We start from the raw sequence: 26,847 nt of genomic DNA on the forward strand, positions 1-26,847 counted from the left end.
GGATTTCTGTTTTTAAATTATCATTACCAAGTTAGGATGTACTTCAGAAATAGAGAATCTGATCCCTCACCTTACCATTTTCATATAAGCCAAGTGACTGCTGTAGAATTATCCCCTTATAAAACCAGAGAGCAAACCTCTAAGAAGCAGCAATCATTATTACTCAAGTGACTACAGAGGAGGAGAAAATAAATATCTTACCACATACTTCATCTGTTTTGCTTAATACTTGTCATAAACGCTAAAAGAAGAGAATATTTTCTTTGCTGCTCATTTTGTTATTTTCCACTTTGAAGTTGGCCAGGTTAATTCGGCTAAGATTTTTTTTTCTTTCAATTAACTTATGCCAATGAAAATACAATTCTTTTTCACATGAAAAAAATCTTCACATAGCAGTTCCAGTGCTCTGAGCATTATCAGAATGAAATCATAGTCAAAGTTACATTATCAGCAATCAGACAATCATATTTAAAAAGACTCCAAAAAAACTCACATGTATTTTATATCATCTGTTTATTTCATTCTTACATTTTGGTAATTAAAAAAATAAAGGGTACTTGTCAAGCTCAACATTTCAGTCACTCCTTGAATTACAGCGTTCGGGTTACAACAGGCCAAGAGTCCCCAGAGTATTTCAAGTGTAACTAATAAAGCCAAGGATACATTTATGTAAGTTTAATATTCTGGAGAGAGAAAAAAACAACAACAGCACACTCCAGGTTAATCCCCATTACTTTACAAAACCTAATTTTTTGCATATCAGTCTATATCTGACAGCATTTGCAATAAGCATACTAAATATTGTTCGGAGCCCTTACAAAAGTGGCAGTTCATTCCAATCTTTTTCCCTGAAGGGAGAACATCGAATCGAGCATTTGTTCCTTTTCAACACATGCATAGTTATAGAGCACCCTCATTTTTGCAAGTAGGCCTGGTAGGAATCAAAGATGATTTCAGATGCATTGTGAACACAGAGATCTGAACTCAGCTGCCCTGCGTTCCTACCAAGTTGTGGGTTTTTAACGTTTTCAAGAACGAGTGTAGCAATACCGCTGTGAATTGAGTTTGGGTTCAACCTTCAAGAGCAGCCTACTTTGCTAGGTGGTCTACAACCCACCTGTAATACTGCGCTGTATAAGCCCTACTAACACAAAACCTGGAATGATTTATTGTTATTTAAGTTCATAAAGCGACTATGTGTGTGGGCGGGTAGTTTATAGAGCATAGTCCTCTACCATAAAAAGTAGTTTCTAACAAGGAAAGAAAAAATAGTAGTCGAATGGTTATAAAAAAAATCATTTAAAAAGTATATATTTAGCAACTATATATTTAACTTCCCCCCTGTTTTTAATGTTCTAGAAGATCAGAGATCTTTTTCCCCTTCAAATGCTTTTTAATGGAAAAGGAATTTTAAACTTTTTATTTTTCCATCTCCTTCTATATTTAAGTTTTCTTTTATCACCCCGAAGAGTTATAGGCTCTCTTGTTTCCTCTGCTCATTTCACACATGATTACAAGGGTGACTAATGTCTAACAGAACAAAGAAAGACAGAGCCTAACAGCTACGTACCTTCTCGCTCCTCTCTAGTCCCACACAACTGCTTCTGATACCTGAAATAGAAGCAGCCAGCAACAGCAGTCAGCTTGGAAGCAGAAAGCTTGTTTTCCTCCACTGTCTCTTCATTGCTCCCTTTTAATTGAAAAGAAAGCTGGTGGCTCTGATTACTGTTTCCTGTTGTCTTTTTATCAGTCTCTCCACATTCTTCCACCCATATTACATGTGCTTAAGCTCTTCTTTTTCCCCCTCTTCATTTTACCATCCACTGTACATATTTGCAAGTTGGTTTTTTATTTATTTATTTTTGTTGTTAATTCAAGAGTTGTCCCACTTGGCTGCTGATCCAGAATCAGATGGAAGATCACCTGTTTAATCAGAGCATGGCTGTACACCACAACCCCAGTCACACCACGACTCCACCTGCAGCTCAGCACAACTAACTTAGTCAGGGTATGACCTCGCTACTTGTTCTGGGGAAACAGCTTTGACACTTCTTATGAATGATACTTTCAAACAAGCCAAATTGATACCATTCTGTAAACTACCCTAGATCATGCCAATTTCCTCTCTTCGGGTTAAACCTGTGTATCCAGTAACCCTGTGTAAGCAAAGTTGAAGAGGTGTTTCTTGCAGCTAAACAAGTAGGTTTTGCTTTCTGCTTTAGGGAGTGCCCACGCAACAGAGATCTCAGAGAGCATTTAATTACTACAAGCATCTATTGATCCTGCAGCAAAGCTCAAGCCACGGTTCCAAACATTTCTCTCAAGCGCAGCTCCTTCACTAAACACGCCCTCACCCCAGTTTGAATATAGGAATATCCTAGCAGAAACATAAAATTATTAGCTTTTCAAACCCGCTCTTGTAAGAGATGTTAGACTAAGACCTCGGCAAAATGCCTGTGCCTAAATCCTGGTTAGCAGATGGTGCTGGAGGTTTAGACTAACACTTCAGCGTTAGAGCCACCTAGTGGGAGAAGAGACACTGGCAAGGAAGCAGAGACAGGCTCTGTATCCAAATTTTTCATCCCCTTCAGCTTTCTGGTGTGACCATTAGGCACCAGGCCCAATTAAAGAAACAGTGATGTGCCATAACATTATTGCAAATGTAAGAAAACACATCTCTCTGGAAAGAGAAAGCAAGCAGTCCCAAAGATTCAGACATCTGTTAAAGGCTCTCAATATGAGAAAAGCAATCCGTGTCTGCACCAGGGCAAATCGAACAGCTATGGACAAGAGTAGTTTCAAAAAGGTTAAATAAGCATAGATTCTGGCATCGCTTTAATGGATGTGATCCTTCCTTGGCACTGGTTGCTCCAGTTTGTTTGTTCACACCCATCTTGTGAACTCTGTATGGAAAATTAAGGGTGAAAGACTTGCAGAAGTGCCTTTTAATTATGAAATGGATAGATCACACTAACAAAAATCTTGTCAGTGTAAAAGAACATGGCACAAGAACCCAAGTGCTAAGCCTTGGAGAATTCTTACACCCATGATGTTTCTGCTGTCAGAATTTCACAATATACCAACCACTCCAATGGAGACATTCCTGCAGACAAAACAAGATTTCAAAACCCCTTTTAAGGTTCCAAACTTCATATAATGGAAAGATCTAGTATATAAGCTAAGTACTAAGACAATAAAAATAAAAAAATAACACATTTGTTCACATATAGCTGCCATATTCTTTTGGAAAGGAATGCTTTTGTCTCCTGCTATCTGCTGCTAAAGAGATGCAATTAGCCTTGCCCATGAAGAAAAAGTAACAGGTAAGAAGTGGTACAGAAATACAGCTGATCAGTCAATCTGGTGCTATAGCTAAGAGAATCACAGTGCAAGGGCATAATCAAAATTACTGATCTTTATCTATCAGCAGTTGTCTGAATGGCATCCAAAGCATCTATTTTGCAGATACTAATGTTTTAGCTATATTATCAAGTTTAATTTAAGACTGAAACCACATATGCGTACACATCTGTCCTCTGTGTATCAACTGATTTATTTGAAAGTATCCCAAAGACTACTATCTACTTCATAGTAACAGGAATCAGAGTAAGGCAGGTACAGAAACAGATCGCATATTTACAATAAAGAAAAACAGCATCATTTTATGTCCCTTCCTGCTACTACAAATTTACTAAGAAGCAGAAAGCAATCTACTACTTGACAGGATAAAAACTGTCACTTAACATACAGCACCATCATCTGCAGATTGTTTTTGTTGCCTTTCTTTTTTTAATTAAAACTGTTAATACTTTGCAAGCCATCATATACAAAAATAGAACAAAGGTAGGACGTATCAGGTCAAGTTTTTGATCCAACGTTGCATCAATATATCACTATATACAGTGACAGAATAACCAAGAGAACTTATGGCTCAGTAGATAACCAAAAGTATCTTATAAGAATCTGCAGTGTGTATATATGTATGTATATCTTAGTTCACTAATCTTAAGGGTAGCTTAGATTTAGGAAGCAGCTGTTCTGTCATATCTTCAGTTTTGTTTTTCTCCAGCATTGCTGCAGCTTTGTTCTCTTTATCTTTTTTGTGACTCCTTTTGTGCTGGAATTTAAAGAAAACATCTGATAAGTTTTGCACGTTAAGATAATGCAGGTCCACAAAACATTGGGGAATGAGAAGGGTCAAGAGCAAGGAAGAAAATAAAAAATAAAATAAAAAAAAAAATCAAGAAAACTAATTCTTTTATCAGGTCTCTAAGAAAATACACTGATTAAATTTCATCTTTTCCATTAAACCAAATGTGTCTAGCAAATCATGATATTTTTCTAGGTTGTTAGAATGTTTTAACTGAAGTTTAACAAAGCATATTCTACAGCATTAAAAGAAGTTGTGAGACTACACTGATGGCTATCAGCAATTGATTTTATACTACCAGCCAGTTACAGAACAACTTCCTTTCACTGTTTAGAATACCTATGAAAGTTACCTGGAAAAAGGGAATGCCCCCATTTGCATGACAGCTTATGTTTATATCCACTAAGTACTTGTCACCACCAAGGCTTTCACTGGATTCTTGCATCTCTTCCTCCACTCCTAGCAGGTCCTAAAACAGAAGCGTTCAGAGAAGTTCACCGAGCGTTTGAATTTCCTACATGAATGGAAGTGCTGCATCTCTTATAGATCTGACCATGCTTTATATATTTTTTGTAAAACAGAAATGAGAGCCTCTAAACAACTATTTAAGGTCTTCCCTTCTTTTTCAAGATAGCGTTTTTCTCAAAAGCTCAGCATGCAACTCCATGTACCATGCAGGAAGGCTGCAACAATGCTGGGTTTCTAGTCAACTTTCCACAGAGATTAAAAGAACAGAACAAAACTCTTTAGAGATGTGAAATCTTCATTGACATTTTTGTCACTCATATGCATACCTCATCTGCATTCTCCTCTGCTTCCTTTACCACACTGTCTAGCATAGCATCAAGCTTTAGTTGCTTCTGCCTCAGTTGTTCCAGTAGAAGTTCCCTGGGTTCCGTTTTCACCAGTGTGACTGGATAAGAGTAGTCTCTTCTCTGTGGAGTTGTTCCTTTAATGCAGATGGTATACAAATGAAAGATACTATTAAACACATAGAGCAATTGCTTTAATTACAGATCATCAGTTTTACATTAACTCAATACAGGTCACATTTTCATCAGTCAATCTTTGCATTCACCTTAAAAAAAAGCGCAAAATGGCCAGCTGTATTATGCTCCTATCAACCTCTGAACATGAACTCTGCAACTCAAATTGCTTTCTACAAGATTGTCTCCTGCCCTACTTGAAATACCTGTTGGAATATCCACTTTAAGATCTTCTTTCAGGAAACCATTAACCTGAGCCAGTCCACGTTGTGCTTCTTCATTAAGTGCCAGCTTCTGTTCCAGAAGTACCCCCTGATCAACTTTCATTTGATCAAGAAGGCCGTTTAGTACCTTCTCCTCAGCACTTTTTTGAGTATCAATATGGTCGGCAATTTCAGCTATTGCTTTCTCACAGTTTTCTCTGTTTTTCTAGAACAAACAACAGGAAAAAAAAACAAAGCACAAAAACATCAATTTAACAGGAAAGTTTAAGTTATGGCCTCTTTTCTAAGATGTGGGTGCATGGTTAGTGACATGATCTAAAACGAAACAATTGTGAGACCTCAAATTGAGAAGTTTCAGTGCCAATTTTACATTCTCATTTCGAGAACTCTCTTCAGAAGAAGAGTCAGTTTCTTAGAAAGTATGATCATTTCAGTAAGCTACTCTTCAAAATAAAAATGACGCCACCTGGTTCAGAACAGAATTCTTATGTGTCTACTCATAACCCTGCACAAAATTAGGATTAGGGAAAGTGATAAAATCCTACTAGGACTATAAGCTTTATGCATTTCTGGAGGACAAAGGAAAAAAAAACATTTTTTCCTTCCCAGTGGAAGGAAGTGCCTGAAGTTTTCAGTAGGCATAATAGTTAGAAGAGTGCCTTTCTCGAGACTACAAATGCCTTAAGCACTTTAACTTTCTTAAAGCTAGAAAAACAAATTGGATTTGTGTGTTTCGTTACAGCCTCTATTTGATCTCTGTCTAAATCTCCCCAGGACACTACCTGCAGTTCAGGTTTAGAATTAGAGCTGCATGCTAGAAGTGGTAAAAAGCTTAAAGTATAGATGGAAGTTAGCCACATGGGATTCATCAAGACTTTTTTTAAATTATTTGCACTGTTAGTTTGAACTTCCTCAAGGTAAGTTTTTTTATTTCATCAAAATGCATTTATTAGCATGAATCTGCTGTGATCAAGTCTCCATTTTGTACTGATTATAATTAAGAATTTTCCCCTACAAATTCTACCGTAGAAGTTTGTCTCCAAATATTGCATTAGACTACAATAGTTACAGGTACCTTTTGAAAACACATTAACTGCTGTTTCTCATCCCTGAAGGACAATAGCTGCTGATCGGTAAAGCTGGCTATCTGAGCAATTGTAAGTTCAGCACATTTATCAGCATCCTGAGACACATTTCTGAGATTGATGAGAAGTTGCTGACAGCGGTCAGTGGAATCTTCCAGCATTCTCTTGTTTTCACTATTTATAGTCCTGAGCTCCTTAGAAAAATTATCCACAGATGCAAGAAATCTGCTATGGTTAGAAGCTGTACTGCTGACCAGGTCTGTAGTTTTCCTGCAACAACAGATGTGTAACGATTCAGACATTTTTGAAAGGTGGATTTTATCATATGTTGCACCAGTTTATACCAAAAGTAATCGGTTCCTTACAGGTGAACATTTTCTTGCACAGCAGTGATGGTGGTCTTTAAGCTTCCATTTTTTGCCAGTACATCAGCTAAGTTCTTCTGAGTTTCTTGAGCAAACAGGTCAAGCTGTCTTTGTAGCGAGGACATTAACTCAGCTGCATTCTGTTAAGAAAAGTCATACACCTTACTGGTATTCTTCACTAACATTAAGAAAGACATTCACATATCTTTTAAGAAAAATATAACATACTATAGCTTTATTATTCCAAAAGCTTAGGTTACGTTTTTTCTATAGATGAGACAGACATTTTGACTTTGGAGATTTACGTGAAGGTACAAACTGGACGTGTCTATACCTAAAGTCACACAAAAAATGTTGAAAAGAATTAGGATCACCAAGCCACTGTCCCACCATTGCTTCTGAAACAAACACTATGGTTTACTGCTAGAGTTTCAATCAAAATAACACGTGACACTAAGAATTCTCTTTACTTTTAGGGTACCTTTGTATGTGCTTGTCTCGTCATTTCCACTTCTTCCCTTAAATTTTCACAATCATTCTGAAGCTGAGCAAGAACACTAGCTGTTTCTTCCTGTAATTTTTTCAGAGTGAGAGAAAGATCTTCAAAGAAGGTATCCATTTCTTTTTTATGACCGTTCATCTTTGAAAAAAAAAAAAAGTTTATTCTAAGTTAAAGGTTTGTTATTAGATAAGAACTGGATACTTATCTGTAGCATAACAGGGAAGTGAGGGGAGAAGAAACCTTTACTTCAGAAAAATTGTCAAAAACAAGTAAAATACAGTGGATAAATGGTGGAAAATAATATGTAGAATATTCTGAAGTTACAGAATAGCACTTAGTATATGGGCTTTCCTAAACAAAATCCAGCAAGCAAAGTAGACAAAATAGGAAGACAGACAACATACTTGACTAAGACTAGAGTAAGAAGCAACAGCTTGCAAGCCACATACTAGTTGCTGTTAAAGCTTGAAAACCAGCAGACAGCCTGTAGATGAAGTGAATTTATTTCAGATGAGATACAATTGACAGAAGGGGGAAATGTAGTCCTCCACCTGGAACTGAGGTATGTTTTCAATAAAAGGGAGAGAATGAAAGAGTGGAGCTGCAGTTCAACAAAGAGTTAAAACATAACTGCCCAGAGAGGTGGTGGAGTCACCATCCCTGGGGGTGTTCAAGAAACGTTTAGATGTTGTACTGAGGGACATGGTTTAGTGAGAAATATTGGTGATAAGCGGATGGTTGGACTGGATGATCTTGGAGGCCTTTTCCAACCTTGATGATTCTATAATTCTGTGATAACACAGACAAAAAATAAAATAAAATTCAAGCATAGGATTTTTATAAGCATAGCATCACCTATGTATATCGTTATTGTACACTACCACATTCCCCCCATAATGAAGATAACTAGGAAATAAAGTTTGGTATAATAGAAGAAATTTGAAGTGATAGAACTCATTTAAGTTAGTTGTTTCAGATGTCTACAATACAGGAGAGACTATACTAAAAATACCATCAAATATCTGTTATACATAGCTTTAAGCATCTACTTTTATCATTCTTCTGCAGCATTTAGGTGAGCAGCTGTACCAGTATAGGTAGCAAGGGAACACAACACACACAAAAAAGGAAGTCTGAAAGGAAAAGCTATAAAGTAAAACAATGTAAACGACAGAATAAAGGAGATAAAGACAAATCAGGCATGAAAACACTAGCACTGCAGAAAAGAGGTTATATGCAAGTTACATAAAAGAGAAAAGCACAGGAGAAAATCTTTATATTACCTTATCTGCCACAGCTGAATATTTTTTCACGTTAGTCTGAAACTGACAGTTTAGGCCCAGGACAAATTCTACCATCGGTGTCAAGCTATTTAATGCGCTTCCTAATCCTGATGCATGCTCCTCCTAGGCAGAGTAATAGGAAAAAAATGGTAAAACAAAATATGGAAGTCTTCTCAGTGCTTTTGTAAGAAGTTATCCATATTCATATGAATAAATAAGGTCTACACACTCAACAGTTAGCTTTTGCTGTACAGCACTTTACAGCTTGTGATGGGATGAAAAGGACACATAATCATGGCCAGGTGTTGAAACAAAGCATTAGGGAAAAAAATATTTATAGCACCTCTTCTGATTGAGGATGATTTCTCATACTTCAAATAATGAAAAAGTATATAAGTTTACTAACAATTAATCTCAGGAGCTCAGCTTTATGATCAAGTGACAGATTCTCGTGTTGTAATACTTTTTCAGACATGCAGGAAACTTCAGTAGACACCAACTCCTTAAGAGAGGCAAAAGATGCTGATACAACTGATGTAAGAATATTAGATGCTGAAGAGCTGGTAGACAAGATGTCACCTGCAAAAGAAATCATGAAGCGTTACAAAACTTAGTACTCTTAGCTGATCATCCCAGACACATTATTATATAATCATTACATTGTTTAAAACAAAGCTTAATCTATTTACTAAAATGGGTCCATTTTAAAATGCTGATCTTTGATAGTACTATTACAATATATCAGGATGACCCTCACATACAGGTATTACACTTACCTATAAAATTTGTGTAAGACGTCAGCATCTGTTGCTGCTTCACACTGTTCTCATTAACTGAATCTTGTATTTTGTTGAACAAATCAGTCATTTGTTGTGCGAATGTATTTTGGACAATAGCATTGTGCTGATCAACAGCTTTCTTACGGTCCAGTTTTGCATGGAGACCAGATACATCTTTTGTGGTTTCTTCAACTGTATTAAGCAACTAAAATTTTTTAAAGGTTATTTCAGTAGATACTTAAATCAGAACCCAAGCATAAATTCATGTTAGGAAGAACCCTAGTTCTAAGTTGAAAGTGAAGCAGATATTTCCTTTAACATCAAATTACAACTGTTGTTAATCTTGTGTTATGCCATCTACGGTCTCAGAACGTGAAAAATTTACCTAATAGAGAACATTTGCCCCAACTGTCAAGTATTAAAATAGGACATCTTCAGTATTTAGGGAATTAAAATTTAATGAACATAGAACAATAACCAAGAAATTCCCAGTTGCTTCAAGTTTTCTGAAAGATTTGACAGTAAATATATTTTCAACTGTACTGAAAGCAAGAGATTTCCAGTATTACCTCCCTAATAATTAATTTAGAATTCAAAAATATAGTGGAAGTTTGGTTTTGTAGTTAGTGTAAATGATGTCTCTACCCGTTTGCCTCACACAAACATTCCACAACCCACATGCAAAACTGAGCACCCCCTTCCAACCTTACAAGAACCTGAATAGAAAGAACTTTTCGTGTTGACTAAAGACATGGGATTAATCACTTTGCACTTTAAATAGCAGGACTCTGTCTCTATCACGTCTGTTTTGAAAATTAAGACCAGTCATAAACACATCAAAAAAAGCCCCTAAATACCCTCTAAAATATAGAGATAGGGCAATAGTTTCAGTTACTTAGTGAGTATTATTGCACATGTTCCTTGTGTGTAATAGCTATAGAGAAACAGCTTCCTGCAATTTCTCTACTCTAGTTATGCATAACTTACTCTGTTTTAGGGTCAGGCTTAAGTATCTAGTTAGGTAAACTAGTTATTCTGCAAAACAACTAACAATAGATACTGCAAAGCATTGAAACCCTCATGAAAAGCTAGCTCCAGATTGACAGTTCACTGTTAGATACACTGGTTAACACTTTCACAGAGGAAGCCTTGCAATCTCTAAGTAGCTCCTCACCATAACAGTTTTTAGAGGGTCAATCATAGTTTTTAAACCTTAAATTCACTTTTGTCACTCTCACATCATCCTTCAGTGACAAAGATTTCTTTGAACAGATTGCAGAACCCTTCAACAGAGGAAGTTATTGCAATTAGATGCTAGGAGAGTGATAACCTTGCTAGCTGTGCCATGAAGTTTTTGTTCAGCATTTTCCAAAACAGAAACCACATATTCTTCTTCAGCCAGATGAACTTTGGTTTCTTGCAGATCTTTCTGTGTTTCTTCCAGTTCCTTCTCCTTGATTTCCAGATCTGTTTTACACTGCTTAAGCTCATTTTTATTAACAGTGAACAGTTCAGTTACCTACAGTGAAAGACAAACATCAATACAGTAACACTGCTTTTTGCAAGTTCAACAGCAAATCCTTGTATTTCCCAAATTATGCCACAATACTAGAAAGCAGTTTGTCATCTTCAAAAGCGAATTTCAGCATTTTCATCTGTAAGGCTCAGAAGTCTTAAGCCTGACTAGAGGAGTCTTTATTTACTGAAAACATCACAAACCAAAGCTGTTTTTGTTGTGAAAATCCTTCACTTCCCTATTCAAGTCACAAGACCACGCACTCATTAAATCACAATGAAGGAATCCCACTAAACAAATATAAGCTGATAGGATGAGGAATAATCAGTAAAACCGACCAAAAGGTAAGCCTGGTTATACACACTAGTCACATATTCCATTTATTTAAAAGAGAAAGCTTCAATTTTCTGCATATTCTTAATTTATTAGTAAGTGCTCATTACCATCTCCCTTCTCTCCTCATTCTTTGCTTCTAAGCAGATAACTGGCAACTGAGATTACGCTGTTTTGCAAGCAGATTTTTGCTGAAAATTCAGCAAAGAAAATTAAAGGTTAAGTTTTAAACATGGAAAGAGTTTAAAAAAAACAATATTGCATTCTGCAATTTCATGTATGGTATTTGAAATTCTCAACTTCTTGGATTAAAAAGCTTCCATCAACTAATTATTAAGGACATATAAGACCAAAATTTTTCAGACTGTTACTATTCAAACATCTCTCTTCCTTCCCTCAAGGCATCATCTCTTTATTTGGGGGATTTAAGCTGCACTTGAGAAATGGCACTTACTCTTTTCATCTCTTCCTCCATGACACTGATTTTGTCAATATACTCTGCAATTTGTTCTTCCTGAACCGTCAGCTTTCCATTAAGGGCTCTAAAGCAAAGATTAATAAGAACAATAACAGTAATAGAGCTGATTTCCAGATCAGCTATTGGTCTCATGCTTCACATTTAGTCATTTCAAGAAGTATTGTTGACTTCAGCATTAGAATTTTCAATTAATGCAGACAGGATTAAAGACAGCTTATTCTGCTGTGTAAGAAGACCTGTTTATACAGAAAGTTTCAAATAGAAAGTTATATATAAGCTAATAGAGCAAGTAAGATATTAAAAGAAGATGCATGCTTGTTATGTTTGTGGCAAGTTCCACAAATAAAGTTCTTAGTGCAAGCATATTTCATAGGCTTCTATTTGTGTAATAACTAATTGCTACAGAAGAAAGTGACTGGTCAGTTAAATCTTCCTAACTTAGCTTTATGAAAACAGATCTGGAAACGTTTCTGTATAATGATGAGAACAAATATATGCTGTTAGACATTTTATAGCAATTCTGAACACATACTCAAAATTCTCAAGGGAAATATAGACTCCATTCTTCTCACGTGTAGCAGCAAGGTCTCTTTTCAAACGCTCAATCTCTTCAGTATATTCCTGCATCAAGAAATAACCACATCTCAACTTGAGTTCTTACACTTTATTTTCAAAGTTTTCCTCAACAGATATCTCACAAAATGGAATTATATTAAAGTTTGGCACAAGCACAGAAGGATGTTCCAGAATCTAGTGTTTCACTTCTGTGTCCAAATAAGTTCAGTGTAGCACAGCTTAAATTCACACCATTGCACATATATACAGCATTGAAGATTTCCATTCAAATTATTCTTTTTTCCATTTAACAGCTTACATTGCAGCTTCTTTAATAGCATTCAGGTTCTTCATAGTGCCTTTTCATTGATATTTACTGACAAGTTTGCTTAAATTTAAGCATTTTAGAATTAAGTGGCTAATAGAGAAATCCAGGAAAAAAAGTAATTACTGTTATTCAGTATATCCTCACTATCTGGTAAACAGGTAATCCATACACAGTCATAGCTAATAGCAATCACACTCTCCCCAGCCTTAGTTTTAGCAATAGCTTCAGTATTTGCGCAGTGTTTAATACTGTATGATGTAAAGCAATATTTCAGAGATTAAAATCACCTCAGAAATGCCCTGCTGGTAGTCACTTTCCCCACAGTTTCATAACATAGTTCCCGCTGTGCAGGAATTAACAGAATCAAATGTATTCTGTCTTTACAGTAATTAAGTAAGCATGTCTAGCTTACCTTAATAAGAGCTTTTTTGGTCAGCTTCTGGTTAACTTCAGGCTTGTTCATTATGTGCTTTGCCCTGTGGGCATATTCTAGTGTACTCAGTGTTTCCTGTGATAAACAGATACGACATTAGGTCAAGTTAAGGAGAAAATAACCTCGGAAAAAGAAACATTTTAGGAATAGATATTCAGATTAAAATTTACCTCAAGATTTATAGATGCAGGAGAAACTGTTGCAATTATTGATGTTTTTGTTCGTCCTCCAAGAGAATCTTGAAGGATTCTTGTGAGTTTGGATTCCCTGTATGGAATATGTGGGGCTCTTTCTACTAGAGCAGAAATAACTCTTCCCAGAGTCAGGAGAGACTGGTTAATATTTCCAGCTTCACGAGCTCTTTTGTCAACTGCCCCAGATCGACCAATGTTCTCACTTCCTGCAAGATCAACCTGAAAGAGGAAAGACACATGTTTCTATCTCAAACCACCACAAAGAACGCTTGCCCTGTTGCAGAACACAACACACATGAACTAACCCATGTACTTCTTCAGGAGATGGTAGGAGTGACAAATGAGACAGACGTTTCTTGGAGTGACAAACAGTTCATTGTCATTTTTCTGAGCAGTATTTTTTTGCCCTTACAAGCGTTTAATTCTCAAGAGAATGAGGTTACATTGTTTAGTTCATTACTTTAGTACTGTCATCAATGAAATGTAATTCAAATACTTACCAAGTTTAGCTTCCCAATTTTAACGAGTTCTTCTCCATCTACTGTGGTTTCTTTCATATGGATGGTGATTGAGAATACGGAGTGGGAACGGCTATAAAAGAATTCAATTTCAGACAAACATAATCTTTAAGCCAAATTATCTGCTTTCTGCAAGACATTACTTCAGGTTAGTTATCAGTGCTCTAAGATTTAATGCATCCTATTAATTGCAACTTACACATTTCCAGTACAATAAAAATTGTCTATTTTTATCCCTATACACATAAGGAAATTATAATCTAGCAGGCTTGAATACCAGACTTCAACCAGTTGCTTCATCAGTGCTTCTGTCTTATTTCAAGTGAAGCCAACAGAAATACTTGATGTTGATATTTCTATGTTCTCTACTCACAGGTATTTCAAGAAAACTGGCTTGCAGTTTTTGTAGCCAATACAATAGGAACAGGTTTACAGAACATGAGATTAAGAAATTTAGTAATTTATTCAGACTAAAAAAAATCAGCAACAATCTGAATCCAATATTATAGATGTAAAAATTCAATTTAGTTTTCAGTCAAAATATTAAGCTTAAAAAATACATTAGCTTGAGATTATTTCTTTAACAAGCTTTCTCAATAGGAAGCTGAGACATACAGTAAACCATGAAGTTGTGGAAGTTTGAAATCTACTTGCTCACAATGATAGATACGAAATCTGCAGTTCGAGAATGAGAAGTCAGTAATAAATACTGAGATTTTTGACTAACGTCTACCAGATTCTATGAGCTGCAATCATATGATATAGCCTGCACTGCCATACAAAAATCCCTTATTCTTATTCCTGACTTCTGCAATACATCTTGTATGTTTTCAGAAGCTAGCATTTTGCTATAAAAAAAAAAACAGATCTGAACATTATTTTGTAAGATCAGTTTCAGATACAAATCCTAATATACCACTTTCTATTGTTGGTGAGAACAGGAAGGGACACTTCACACACTTACACCTAGATATTTTTCTAGTGAACAGAACCAGGAAAGAAGCACCAGCATAAACCAATAATATCCCATAATAGCTAGAATAAAGACGATCCATCTCTTTAACACAGGTATACATGCTAAACATAATCAATATTTACTGCAGAGATTACTTATCCCATGCTAAAACATACAGCATACTTCAATGATATCTGTCAGACTTTTGTTTCCATAGGAATATAAAGCTTTGAAAAAGCTAACTGCTTAATTTTGAGTTAATAACAAATTTTAATATTCCACGTCAGTCTGAGAATATTCTACCCCTCACATTGCAGCTGTACAGGTTTCAGGACTACAATTTTAACTGTATAAAATAGCATGCAACCTTGAAGCAAGAGCTTGCATAATCACATCTTCCTCTGACAGTAACAGCTTTTTAAGATGAGAGACTACCATGATTTATGACACCTCTTCATACATGTACTAGAATACATTAACTCACAGAATGCAAGAAAGTTTCTTGCTATGGTTTCCTAACCTGCATGTGGCAAGAAACTGTAACATACAACCTCAGGGTCAGGCAAGGTTTACTCTGGCTTCAACAATTTTTAGTTTTTCAGTAAAATCCAGTTCAATAGAACATTAACAATAAAAATTTCTGAAACACACAAGATCTGTACCTGGAATATGCATTCATGTAAGTAGCTGCAGTTGTTCTCTTTGCTGCACCCCTTTCCAGGATCTGATAGACTTCATTTTTGTTGTGTACAGTGACCTCCTCTAAGCCTTTAATAATTACACCTCTCTGTCAAAAAAGCAGACATGTTCATTCTACCTCTCCAAACAGTTCCAGAAGCCTTCATATAACACATTTTGGAAGACTGTACTCACCTTATTTCGGGGGTCATCAAACATCTGCAGTCTTTCTCCAACATCCGGAGCAGGATTCAGAAGATCAAAAAGCTCCTCGTTATATATTTCCAAAAGGGAAACTTTCACGGAAAATTCAGTGCCGTTCTCTGTGAGTTTTTCAAATATTTGATGCAATGTACGAGGAATTATACCTGCTAATGGATCCTACAGATTAAAATGGAAAAAAAAAAGTATATATGTATATAGATGTACAAAAATAGAGACGGGGAGGGAATGAAGTAGTAGCAAATTTCAGCTACGGTCTGTTGGTCGACTGGATACACACAAAAATACACTGAATAAAGATTATTTTCTGTACAATTATTGCTAAGATTTGTACATATGCATTAATGACATCAAGTTCTGGTTTTCATAAGTATGAACAGTTGTTCATACTTAAGTACACATAAGTACGAGAACACTTGTTTATTTACTAATGTTTACCAAAAGTCAGCTTCAGTGTTTGAAAGGAATTAACTTTAGCTTGTCTTTAGCTTTCAGCAATATCTACTTTTGAATTGCACAGTACAGCTATAAGAGAAACCTCATGAGTAAAAACATACTTCTTCCCAAGTGTACTCCTCATTGGGTGACCGTTCCCCTTCCATCGTGAAGGTCTTACCAGTACCAGTTTGGCCATAGCTGTTAAGAATGAAAAATTAAGATGTAAACAAGAAACAAAAATTGAAGAAGTGAAATTTTCTAATAATAATTACTGGGATACTTACGCAAACACTGTACAGTTATAGCCCATAATAACTTCATCCAAAATGGGACACACAACACTCCGGTATACGTCAATCTGCTTTGCCTGAGCTCCAAAAACCTGTCAGAGAAAGGCAACACGTCCTATTTACCAGTACAGTAACATATTGCACCATGCACACTGCACAGTGCAGACATCAGACTCTATTAAGAGAAATTTGCTGGCTTATATCTGTAAGTGTCCAGCTTGACAAGCAGTTACCATATCAAATGTGTAAGTCTTTTTCAACATCTTGTCTGTGACTCCTCCAGTGCGGACACTAACTTCTTTTCGTGCTTGATCACAGTCTACAACAGCATAGGAGTTTGCTTTACGTTCCGAGGCATTAAAAGGCCTAAAAACAGAAGAGTATCAAATTAAGACAATTGCTAACAAGAACATGAAATGGTCCAGAGGAGGGCCACTAAGATGATCAGAGGGCTGGAGCACCTCCCCCATGAAGAAAGGTTGAGGGAACTGGGCTTGTTCAGCTTGGTAAAGAGAAGGCTTTGGAAAGACCTCATTGTGGCCTTCCAATATTTGAAGGAAGCGTATAAACAGGAGGGGATATGAATGTTTATGAGGGTGGATAGTGATAAGACAAGGGGGAATGGTTTTATACTGAGACAGGAGGTTTAGGTTAGATATTACGAGGAGGTTTTCACACAGAGGATGGTGACGCACTGGAACAGGTTGCCCAAGGAGGTTGTGTATGCCCCATCTCTGGAAGCATTCAAGACCAGGCTGGATGTGGCTCTGGTCTGGTGGTTGGCAACCCTACCCACAGTATGGGGGTTGGAACTAGATTATCTTTGAGGTCCTTTTCAACCCAGGCCATTCTATGATTCTATGATTTAAGAATCCACAAAACTGCAACTGAGCAAGAGAAACATTAACAGAGTTTGGTTAAAAGCCTAATATTTGTTTAACGAAAACTGACACAGCTTGCTTTCCAGACCTCGTTCTCCTTCCGTTTGCTACAGGGGTAAATCAAGCATCTACAGCTTTTCATGCACTTACATGATTAGCTATTTTTTGTTGTTGTTGTTTTTAACAATAATAATGTGTCCATAAATACATTTAAGACTGCTTAGCTGTGTGCATATTTAATTTGCATTTAAAAATGTCTTTTTTGCTAGATTTATCTATCTAATGAGGGGAGCAATTAAATGCTGCAAAGAGTTGTTTGAATGAGCACCTTGACAAAAGGAAAAATGTATGTACGATAGTTAAGGTAATAGTGAACCAAATCAATGCACCTTAAAACTTTCCTATTTTTCCACTTAGACAAACAATGCAGCCCACACATCTCTCATGAATGACAACTCCCTGAGCACCAGATACGCTAATGCAGCCCACAGCTAGCAGAGAAGTAGACAGCAATGCTGGAATATTTATAATTCTGACACATTTGAATAGAACTTGTGAATTCTGAATAGAATTCTATAAGACAGAAAATAACACCTTTGGGTTTGGAAGACAAGAAGTCCACATAGCTTTTAACTGATATTTTTAAGGAAACTTTAACAGAGGTAAAGAAAAAAGTTCAGTATTTTCTTTTATCACTAGGTTAATCCAAACGTGGCACATAAAGTTTTTCTTAAAGTGGCATCAACAATAATCCATCACAAAAAAAAAACCCAACAAAAACAACAACAACAACACAGGTTAAGTCACAAAATGTGTTTTTATATTTCATTCTGCAGTGTTACTGAACTGGCTGTCTGCTACCCACAAAGGAACTCCTGACTCTTGTGGCTGACATTTCCTCCTCATGGTAGCACTGAGACTGAAGTGTTAGATTCTAGATAGGCCACTCGATGCTTCAGCACAAGACAGTGAACAGTCAGGCTGTTATGGTGACAGCTGGTGATTACAACAGTCTTGTTCACAGGGGCAACTTATGGCTTTGGCTTTGCTACTTCCAAAATAGCAAGAAGCTGAACAGTAACTGTAGTCTGCTCTGTAGCAATATAACAGAGAACCAGATGAATGCAGACCAGAGAACCACAGAAATGGCCTTATGGTATGGGCCACAACCTCATGATTAAGGGGCAATTCAGTCAAATTAGAGCAAGTGCCACGAGGCAAGCAGCAACTTGGCAAGCCGCAGTGGCATTCGAGGACAAGTTCATCCCCTTAAGTTATAGAAAGGACATTAACATACAACAGAATCACAGAATAGTTAAAGTTGGAAGGGACCTTTAAACACACAGTAGTATATACATTCAAAAGGTCCATATTCACATTTCATTGAAACACAGTGAATGAGTGGCTTGAGGTTTTTGGTAAGCTCAGAATCATCAGGCTTCAGAAGCAAACTGGGGGCCATCGAGGCAATTGCATCAATTGATCTGCAAAGTACGTAGAACTGGAGAGCTGCAGAAGGGATCAGGAAGGAGCATTTGCTATCTATTGCCAAGTATCAGTCACAACAAAACCAAAACACTGTTCCACATATAATGTTGCTGCTGTGCAGAACACAATCTTAATTGAATAGACACAAAAACACAGCGAGGCTGCAGCAGAACGATGCATTACCGGTCAGATGGAAAAGAAGCCAATTGCTCAACAGTGTTTCAGATACAACTGCTTCAAAATCATTTGCCTTTTGCAATACCCTTGCCTTTCACCGGCAGTTACACCAGTCTCCTAACACCCATTCCATCACCTTCTTACTCGCATTGCAAGAATAAAAGAGAACGCTGCTTTTAATTGTTATTTTTAGCGCGCTTTTGTTAAAGCAGAACATCCCAGCAAGAGGCATCACTAACAACGGGTACGCCGGCGTCTGTGCTGATGGCACAAAGGCCATTTGGAACACGGTATCATTGCCTACACTAACTCTCGTTCAGCTCCCCTTACCCGTCGCACACAGCCTCCCGCTGGATAGTTACTACTCAGCAGACGCTGACCCATCCCGCACGGTGCCCGCAGCGCTCGCCCTGCAGGAGCACAACAGCAACCACCCGACCCGACCCGACCCGCCCGCGCCACGCGGCCCGGAGCGCCCCCCGCCAGCAGCAGCACGCCCCGCGCAGCTCCCCTCCCTCGGGCCCGGGGCTCTTTGCGCCTACCTGCAGCGCACCACCACCTGGATGTTCTTGCCCTTCTCCTCCTTCTTCGAGGCGCCGCCGCTCTGCAAGCTGAGGGAGGCCATGGTGCACCTGGACGCGAGAGGGCCGAGGACGACAGGAGAGGCACCGGCCGCGCTGCCTGGGCGCGGCTCAGGCTGAAGCTGAGACTCGGACCCAACCCAACGCCCGCGAGCGCGCGCCGCCGCCACCACCACCTTCGAACCGCGCGCCGCCGCCGCTCGACCAATCAGCGGGCGCTCGCGGGGCACCATGGGACTTACTTTCAAATTTCTGGTGACGACACGAAAGCACGGCGGAAGCGTCCGATCCTGCCGTGAGCGCTGTGCATGCCGGGAACTGTAGTGCCGGTGAGGCGTCACGTGACAAAGAGACGCCCGCGGGCCGCGCAGCCCCTCCTCGAAACCGACCCGCGAGGGGCGGGGCCAGAGAGCGGCCTGTGAAAACGCGCAGCTCCGCTCCACCTATTTTTTACCCACCTATAATTCCACAGGTTTCTTCCCCACCCCCTGCTTTTTTAAATGGATGCTTTGAAGCTTATACCTTCTCCATGAGCTCTTGCAGCTAATAGAATGAATCCCAGCCTGCAAGGCTTGCGGTCCTTTTTGTGACAGTGCCATGAAGCAACACCACACGGAGCTCCTTCAGCATTTACCCCCATAGTTAGAACAACGACAGAGCTCATCAGTTTTATCACACACGTAACAGGGAAGGACACGAGGTGTTGGTTCTTGGTCTGCTGTACGCAGGCATTGATTGATTCAGAGAACACGAACATTCGAGGATGTGTGTGACGTTAAATACGGGCTGAGGACGAGGCAGGACAACAGCGAGGAAATCTTAGTGCTTAACAGCAATGTTCATTAACAGCCTCTCAGCCACTGTCTGCTCTTTGTTCCACATACAACCTTACCGATTTTATGCCACTGAAACCAATCTAATATTAATGTATATATAGCAATAATACATATGAAATATAGCAAATATAATAAAGAGCAAATATTACATAGGATATGTATAGTACATGAAAATAAAATTACCTCGCAAGGACAAATAATTAGAAGTTTGTAACCACCAGATGAACTGCTGCCCTTCAACACCCATTTAAATTGTTTGGGCTCTAACCCAGGAAATAAGGCAATGAGTCCAAGAAAATGCTTGTAACAACAACAAAAAACTTTTAATTTATAAGCACAGAAAACTACAGAATCTACAATTTCTACCAGTGTTGAAGCCTAACTTTGCAACCACAATAAGTTTGGTGGGTTGATGAAACATTAATAAATCTATGAACCTCTAATGAAACACTAAAATCACAATAATACCTTTTGTTTCAGTTAAGACTTAACTAAGTAGGAAAATTAATGTAATACAAAAGCAATTGCAAATTGAGACCACAATCATTCTTACTTTTTTTTTTTTTTTTTTTTTTTTGTATTATGTGTGCTAGGAGTAAAAATAAACCATACTTACAGTTGTATCGGAGTTTCTGCTAGACTGGAGAAGTTGAATACAGGTCATGTAAATGTACTGACACTTTACTTTTGCTTTGTACTCCCTCATGCAGATGATAGAAAAGAAGGCAGCACTGACAGACAAGGCGTCTTTTCATCTCTTTTCTGCCTCTCTTTCTTTTCTGGTATGAAAGTATGATCTGCATCAGACAGAATTTTGCTTAAAATATGAACGTCTGTCACTAACATACGAGAGATCATACAAATCTGCATTTAAACAACAGGAATCAATTTAATTATTAGGAGCTAAATCTGTGCTAAGTGGAAAGCAGGAACTTCTGGTAATCAAGTTTCCTTAAAAATTGCAGTTTAATAGCTGTAGCTCTGTTTTGCAAAGTCAAAGCACAATAGTCACACATTTCCTGAGACAAGGTTGAGCCTAACAATACTAATACACAATAAACACCAACTGAGTAGCAAGGAGCTGGCATTTCACAAGCAGTAAAAGTAAACTTCAGTAAGAAAGAAGAATATTTAGGACAGTCTACACATTGGTTAGGAGAATGACCTTTAGGAATGCATGTATATCGTACTGTGAGAAATGTTTTATTTTTTTCTTTTTAGGAAAAGACAAAAAGCATTACACAAAAGTAATCCACATAGTAATACGCACATCTGCCAGAATGATTTCAGTAGAGATTACTAATCCCTATTGATTGATAAAAAAGGACAGTTCTTCAATAAACCTGGAAAACAGGTCCATGTTTTATACTGATATAAAACAAATGAAAATGAATGTTTCAAAACTTAGTCAATAAATCAGATCAGATGACCTGGATAATTGTAGGTACGGAGGCTTGGCAAATAGGATTGTTGACACTCAAACACGATTAGCTAAGAATTAAGAAAGTTATAATAATGGAGAGATATAATAATAAGCTTGGCCGAGACTTCTTCAAGGCTTAATAGAACCTCTTTTGACTACCAGCATGGTACACATTAGCTAATTATATAAGCTGAAATGGGCTAGAGAAGGGTCTCCACGTGCAATCACCACTAAAGAAGTAGCAGCAAGTTTAACTCCTACAATGTTCAGTACAAGGAGATAATTTTGGTCACATCCTGTTTAATATTACCAGTAACAGAATAAAAATGTACTGGCTAATTGTATGACATTAAAAAGGAGATGACCCATAGGTCAGATATATGTAACAGAATCTCTGGCTTTTGAACAACCAGCCCAGCTGGCCAGCAAGATTCTAAACTCTTTGTTTTCCATATATAGAAAGTTGAACAATAAAAACCTACAACCTGTTGTATTTTCAGCTGAGGACAGCGGTTTCCTTCAGTCACTGTTTCACTGGTAAAAATGGGGGATAAGATGTGATAAACTAAGTTCCTCGTTGTAAAAATTTAAGGATTCAATGCGTACACAACATCAGTAAAAAGAGAATTAGCTTCAAATAATCATGGGAAATACACAGAATAAAGGGTCTCTTCTTCCTGTGTATGTGCCAGATTACTCTCTGTCAGGTGGTGGGACTTCTAAGCATGATAGAGTCAACATAAAAAAAAGTCAACACCATACTTACAGGACCACATGCATTTGTATAATAACTTCAGAGCAAAGCTAAACTTTACCCTTACATTTACTTATTCTCAATTAAGACATGCAGCTAGATGACATTTTTACATTGAAAGAAAGAAAATAACGGATGGAAAAACTTCAAACACAGGTTTGATAGGATCTACTGAAGTCAAAAGGAAGTCTCCTTGACTTCTCATTATCTTCTGAATTTCATACTTTAAAATATTAATTCATTCACCATTTTTAAACTTAGTACAGTAAGCAGAGAAGCATCCTTTGGTAGGAATATTATGGTATCTTTCCATTACCCGAGACTGTTGTATCTCAGTGACTGCATTTAGGTATGTGTTACACAAAGAGTAAAGAACATCATTTTTTCCTTTCTGTGTTTTATTATTTGCCTCAGAAAAGAAGTTATGAAGCATCAGATAGATTGGTCATATATACAAATACAAAAAATAAAAGGGAAAAATACTTACACCAAAACTTACTAAGAAAACCCCAGAAGCCAAACAAGTTGAACAACAGAAATATGTCAAGGTGTCAGTGAATATTATTTTAAATAGGAAAGCTGCCCTGAAAATGCAAATAAACAAATCATATACTAAGAAAGATGTTTAAACATACCTTTATTGCTGAAACTGGTGAAGAGTGGTTATGTAGTTCATTAAGCTTTGGACAGTTGTTTGTGCAACTATAATTATTCTACTTAGCTATGAAGTTTGGAGGGTTAGGAAAGTTGTAACAGGGAAAATGGAATTGTACTGGCATAAAAATGTCTGACCCTACTACAGACAATCCTTTTCTTCATAGTATCTAAACATATGAAAATAGGCCTTTCTAACAGATGAAATTATACCAGTTAAACAATACCTGTAAAACTACAGGCCTTAAATGCTTCTGTTAACAAGCCATTAGAGAAAAACTAATTATTTTTATATAAAGACATGGGAGATATTTCCTGTCCCTAATCTCAGTTTTCTAAGGGAATGTACCTGATTAGTGATTCTATTTTGTAACATAATTGCAGTTCAATATATCATGTTTATACCTGACTTCTCTGATGTATAAATGTCCAGTTAGGGAATTTACAGTTAGATGCACGGTGTTACGGCTAAACATATTCCAGCGGTGATCAATAATGCTTTTTACACCTACACCTTGTTATGAAACCATCACTATTTATTTTAGAGTGGAAATAACCATAACCTATGGGACTTTTTTCAGCCTGAGGCCAGATTTCTTCAGAGGTATTTTATGAGGGCTGCTCCAAAAGTAATGCCTCTTATTATGTTGGCCCACATCAGAAGCAGCTGTTGGTGGTATGGCAGTAGAGGTTGAACCTTCCCACCAATATTCTTTACATTTGTTGCCATGTGACAGATGGCAGCAGAGGGGCAGTCTGACACAGTGGCGTCTGATATAAAAGCATGCTTGAAGCGTAGGTGTGGCACTGAATTTCTCCATGTGGAAACAATGGCACCCACTGACATTCATCAGCAACTGCTGAACATTTACGGAGACCAAACAACGAGATGGTGGGTGGTGCACTTTAGCACTGGTAGCAGTGGTCACCTCCACCGGTGCAGATTTTCATGAGCATAGCATGCAGGCTCTTGTTCATCGCTGACAAAAATGCTTAACTAATGAAGGTGACTATGTTGAAAAAACAGTGTTTTGTAGCTGAGAATTTGCACTATCAAATAGCATTATTGTGCTCTTTTTGATCTTTCTGACAACACCTTTTTTTTCCTTCAGAGCAGATAAGGAAATCAGCACCAACTGCCTTTAAGCAATTGAAGTCCTATAGGGGAAAAAAAAAATTAAACAGCTAGGCTACACTGAGAAAGTTCTTTACTTTTGGTAATGGTGTTATATTAAAAATACTTTAAAAACATGCAAAATACGTCAAAAAATTGCAGGAGGGTGGTTTCTGGCTAACATATAAACTGAAACACAGCATAGTTAATTATAATAATGTATGTTCTAAATAAATATCTGTGCAACAGCAGAGCCTCTAAGCAAGCTTATAGGGAATCAGTAAAACAAATGTAAAGTATAGTAGGTGTGAACTTTATTGCGCTTGATGAGTGAAGAGGTGATCTTTCATCATCAGAGCTATACAAGGAGAAGCCCTCGCTCTGTATGCAACTACTCCCAGAATACCACAGTTCTGCTGATGTAGCATGTTTCATGGTTTTATGATTTTTTGTTATTGGTATTCCATATCATAACATCATGTAGTGCACTGAGAGTTAAAGAGTTAACACTCCAGGTCCGTGGATAGTTCTGGGTACCTGGTTTTCAGAAGAGAACAACGATGACATACAACATACCCCAGAGGACTTTGCGTTGTTCTGTTTCCGTTTTCCATTCAGAGGGAGAGATAAAACTGTTTGCATATCACAAGATGTCCCTCACTTTCGCCTTTCTGTTTGTCCCAGCTAGACATCTTGCCTTCAGCACTAGAGTAAGGCCTTCGGTTTTTGGACACACTCTCTCCTTTTATTTATTAGCTTCAACTCCAATTATATTGCATTATATTGTGTTATCTTGCATTCCAATATCTTTTTTCAGTAAATTAGCTTTTCTCCTCAGATTGTTGCCACTGTCTTGTTTTTAGGCCCATTTCACTACCTTTTTCTCCATTCCTTTTTCCTGGGGCATGGGTCCGTGGGTCCCCCTACCCCATTAGTCATGGAACCAGGCTAAACCAGCCCTTAAACTGTTGACATACGTATACATAGCTTAGGTGAGAGCCATAGGGAAGGGTGGTATTTACCAGAGCAACTAACACAGTGGAAAAAGGAGGGTATATTAGGGTAGAAAACTCTTTCAGGACCTGAAAAAGGAAGAAAACTGCTTGTACACTTTTGTAACTTTCACATGATAGCTGATATGACCCATCTACAACTCATAACAGCAAAAGAGGCAGAAGCATTTCTTCTACTCCAAATCCCAACCTTTTAATCCCCTGGTTGCTTCAGGAAGAAAGCAGATCTATCGCTAAGAGGCAATCACTTGGCAGTTTGCCTTCTGCTCAACACAGCAGCTATTACCCTTTCTGATGCACAGGCAATGGTGATAGGATAGAATTAAGATTGAAGATCTCATCACTTATCCTTTCCTTTTTCCCTCTACCCTTATCTTCCCTTTTACATACACCAGAAAATGGAAAAAAGCAGATTACCTCAAACCAGAATCTCATGAGGACAATGTGACACTTCCTTTTTCCATGATGTACCATGTTGTGCTAAAACTAGGCTCCCACACAATTCTAAATCCAATCAGTTAATTTAGGCAAAGACTACTGCTTTGCTCTAACCAGGTTTAGTTAACTTGTGAGACAGTTCTGTATCTAAACTGAGACCAGAGTGGGTGTGCTTGATACAGACATAACTACTTTAAATTAGGAAGCTCAGGTACAGATAGGAACGTCTCTATAGCAGCCCAGGCTTCAATGGGAACCAGCAGCTGAATGTCTACCAAAACTCCCTGACAGATTTTGTTGACCATATGGAGTACCATACTGTCATTCTAAACAGCGAATTTGACCAAAGATGACAGGTTTAAAGCTGCATCAGATACATCTTCACTCCCATCTCTGGATACAGAAATAGTCTGAGCTGAGTCATCGGGTTCTGAAGGACAGCAGGGTCCTGTGAAGTGCTTCCAGCTGTGACCTACCACCTGTAAGGAAGGCAGCAAGAAGTACATGGACTAAAACTGGGCACTATACGTAGCAAATTGAGATATTTTCGGTATTTTTAACTTTCGTGAAATAGGACAGTGGAAACAAGCTACAAGAAAGCAAGTTATTAGGTACACAAACAGGTGTTGTGGTGACTTTTTTTCGATTCTTTTCCTGAAAATGAATTAAAGTAGCCAGCCTCAACCACGGCCTTCCCACAGGCAAGTATACCAACAAGAGAACTAAATATTTCCCCAGAAATCCGGAGGCCTGCAGTTATAGCAGCAGCTCAGCCAGCCCAGCACTCACACCTCCCGAAGCAGCCCGCAGCCGAGCCCGGCACTGCACAGCTCACGGGCAGTAAGTGGCAGCCCCGCGGCTCCTACAGGATTGCTCCCAAAGCTTAATTCCTCTCCCTGCGGGCAGGGAGGGTTGAGTCCCAGCTCCACGACGAGAACTGAAATCTCAGCCACTCAGGGCGGCACCGGACTCAAATTAAGAGGCATCCAATTACCTTTTGTCTCGGCTTTCGCCAGCAGGGAAACAGCAAGGCCGCGCGCGGTCCCTCAAGGCGGCGGCGAAGCGCTGCCGCTGCCCTTCGCGCCGTCCGCCTCCGCCAGGCGCGGCTCGGGGGCCCACCCGCCGCGACGAGTATCTCCCCGGCTCCCCGCCCAGCCACCCACCCCCTCCGCCGCC

At 38.2% G+C, this 26,847-nt stretch overlaps 1 protein-coding gene across 4 annotated transcripts; it reads right to left on the reverse strand.

The window, feature by feature from the left end:
* Window positions 1-496: 496 nt before the first annotated feature.
* KIF11 (kinesin family member 11) lies at window positions 497-26,775 on the reverse strand. 4 transcript variants are annotated; one of them, XM_040702423.2, is made up of 24 exons: window positions 26,666-26,775; window positions 20,892-21,072; window positions 19,401-19,855; window positions 16,546-16,678; window positions 16,307-16,404; window positions 16,142-16,220; window positions 15,558-15,743; window positions 15,347-15,471; window positions 13,712-13,802; window positions 13,188-13,430; window positions 12,997-13,092; window positions 12,234-12,322; window positions 11,678-11,765; window positions 10,705-10,893; window positions 9,372-9,579; window positions 9,002-9,174; window positions 8,596-8,718; window positions 7,292-7,450; window positions 6,811-6,950; window positions 6,436-6,715; window positions 5,343-5,565; window positions 4,945-5,099; window positions 4,503-4,619; window positions 497-4,117 (listed from the first exon to the last, which is right to left on the reverse strand). In XM_040702423.2, the coding sequence occupies exons 2-24, from the start codon at window positions 20,979-20,981 to the stop codon at window positions 3,992-3,994; spliced, it is 3,666 nt and encodes a 1,221-aa protein (XP_040558357.1). In that variant the 5' UTR covers window positions 20,982-21,072; window positions 26,666-26,775; the 3' UTR covers window positions 497-3,991.
* Between the last annotated feature and the right edge of the window lie 72 nt (window positions 26,776-26,847).

This window comes from Gallus gallus, chromosome 6 (assembly GCF_016699485.2).
Source record: "Gallus gallus isolate bGalGal1 chromosome 6, bGalGal1.mat.broiler.GRCg7b, whole genome shotgun sequence".
NCBI lineage: Eukaryota > Metazoa > Chordata > Aves > Galliformes > Phasianidae > Gallus > Gallus gallus.

Bases quoted from the DNA above. Each gene is read 5' to 3' on its own strand.
- KIF11 (XM_040702423.2), bottom strand. From the start codon at position 20,981: ATGAGGGAGTACAAAGCAAAAGTAAAGTGTCAGTACATTTACATGACC. The intron at 19,856-20,891 runs GTAAGTATGGTT...GCGTTTTCACAG, and splicing joins GCAGAAACTCCGATACAACT to GCCGCTCTCTGGCCCCGCCC. The intron at 6,951-7,291 runs GTACCCTAAAAG...TTTTCTTAACAG, and splicing joins CGAGACAAGCACATACAAAG to AATGCAGCTGAGTTAATGTC.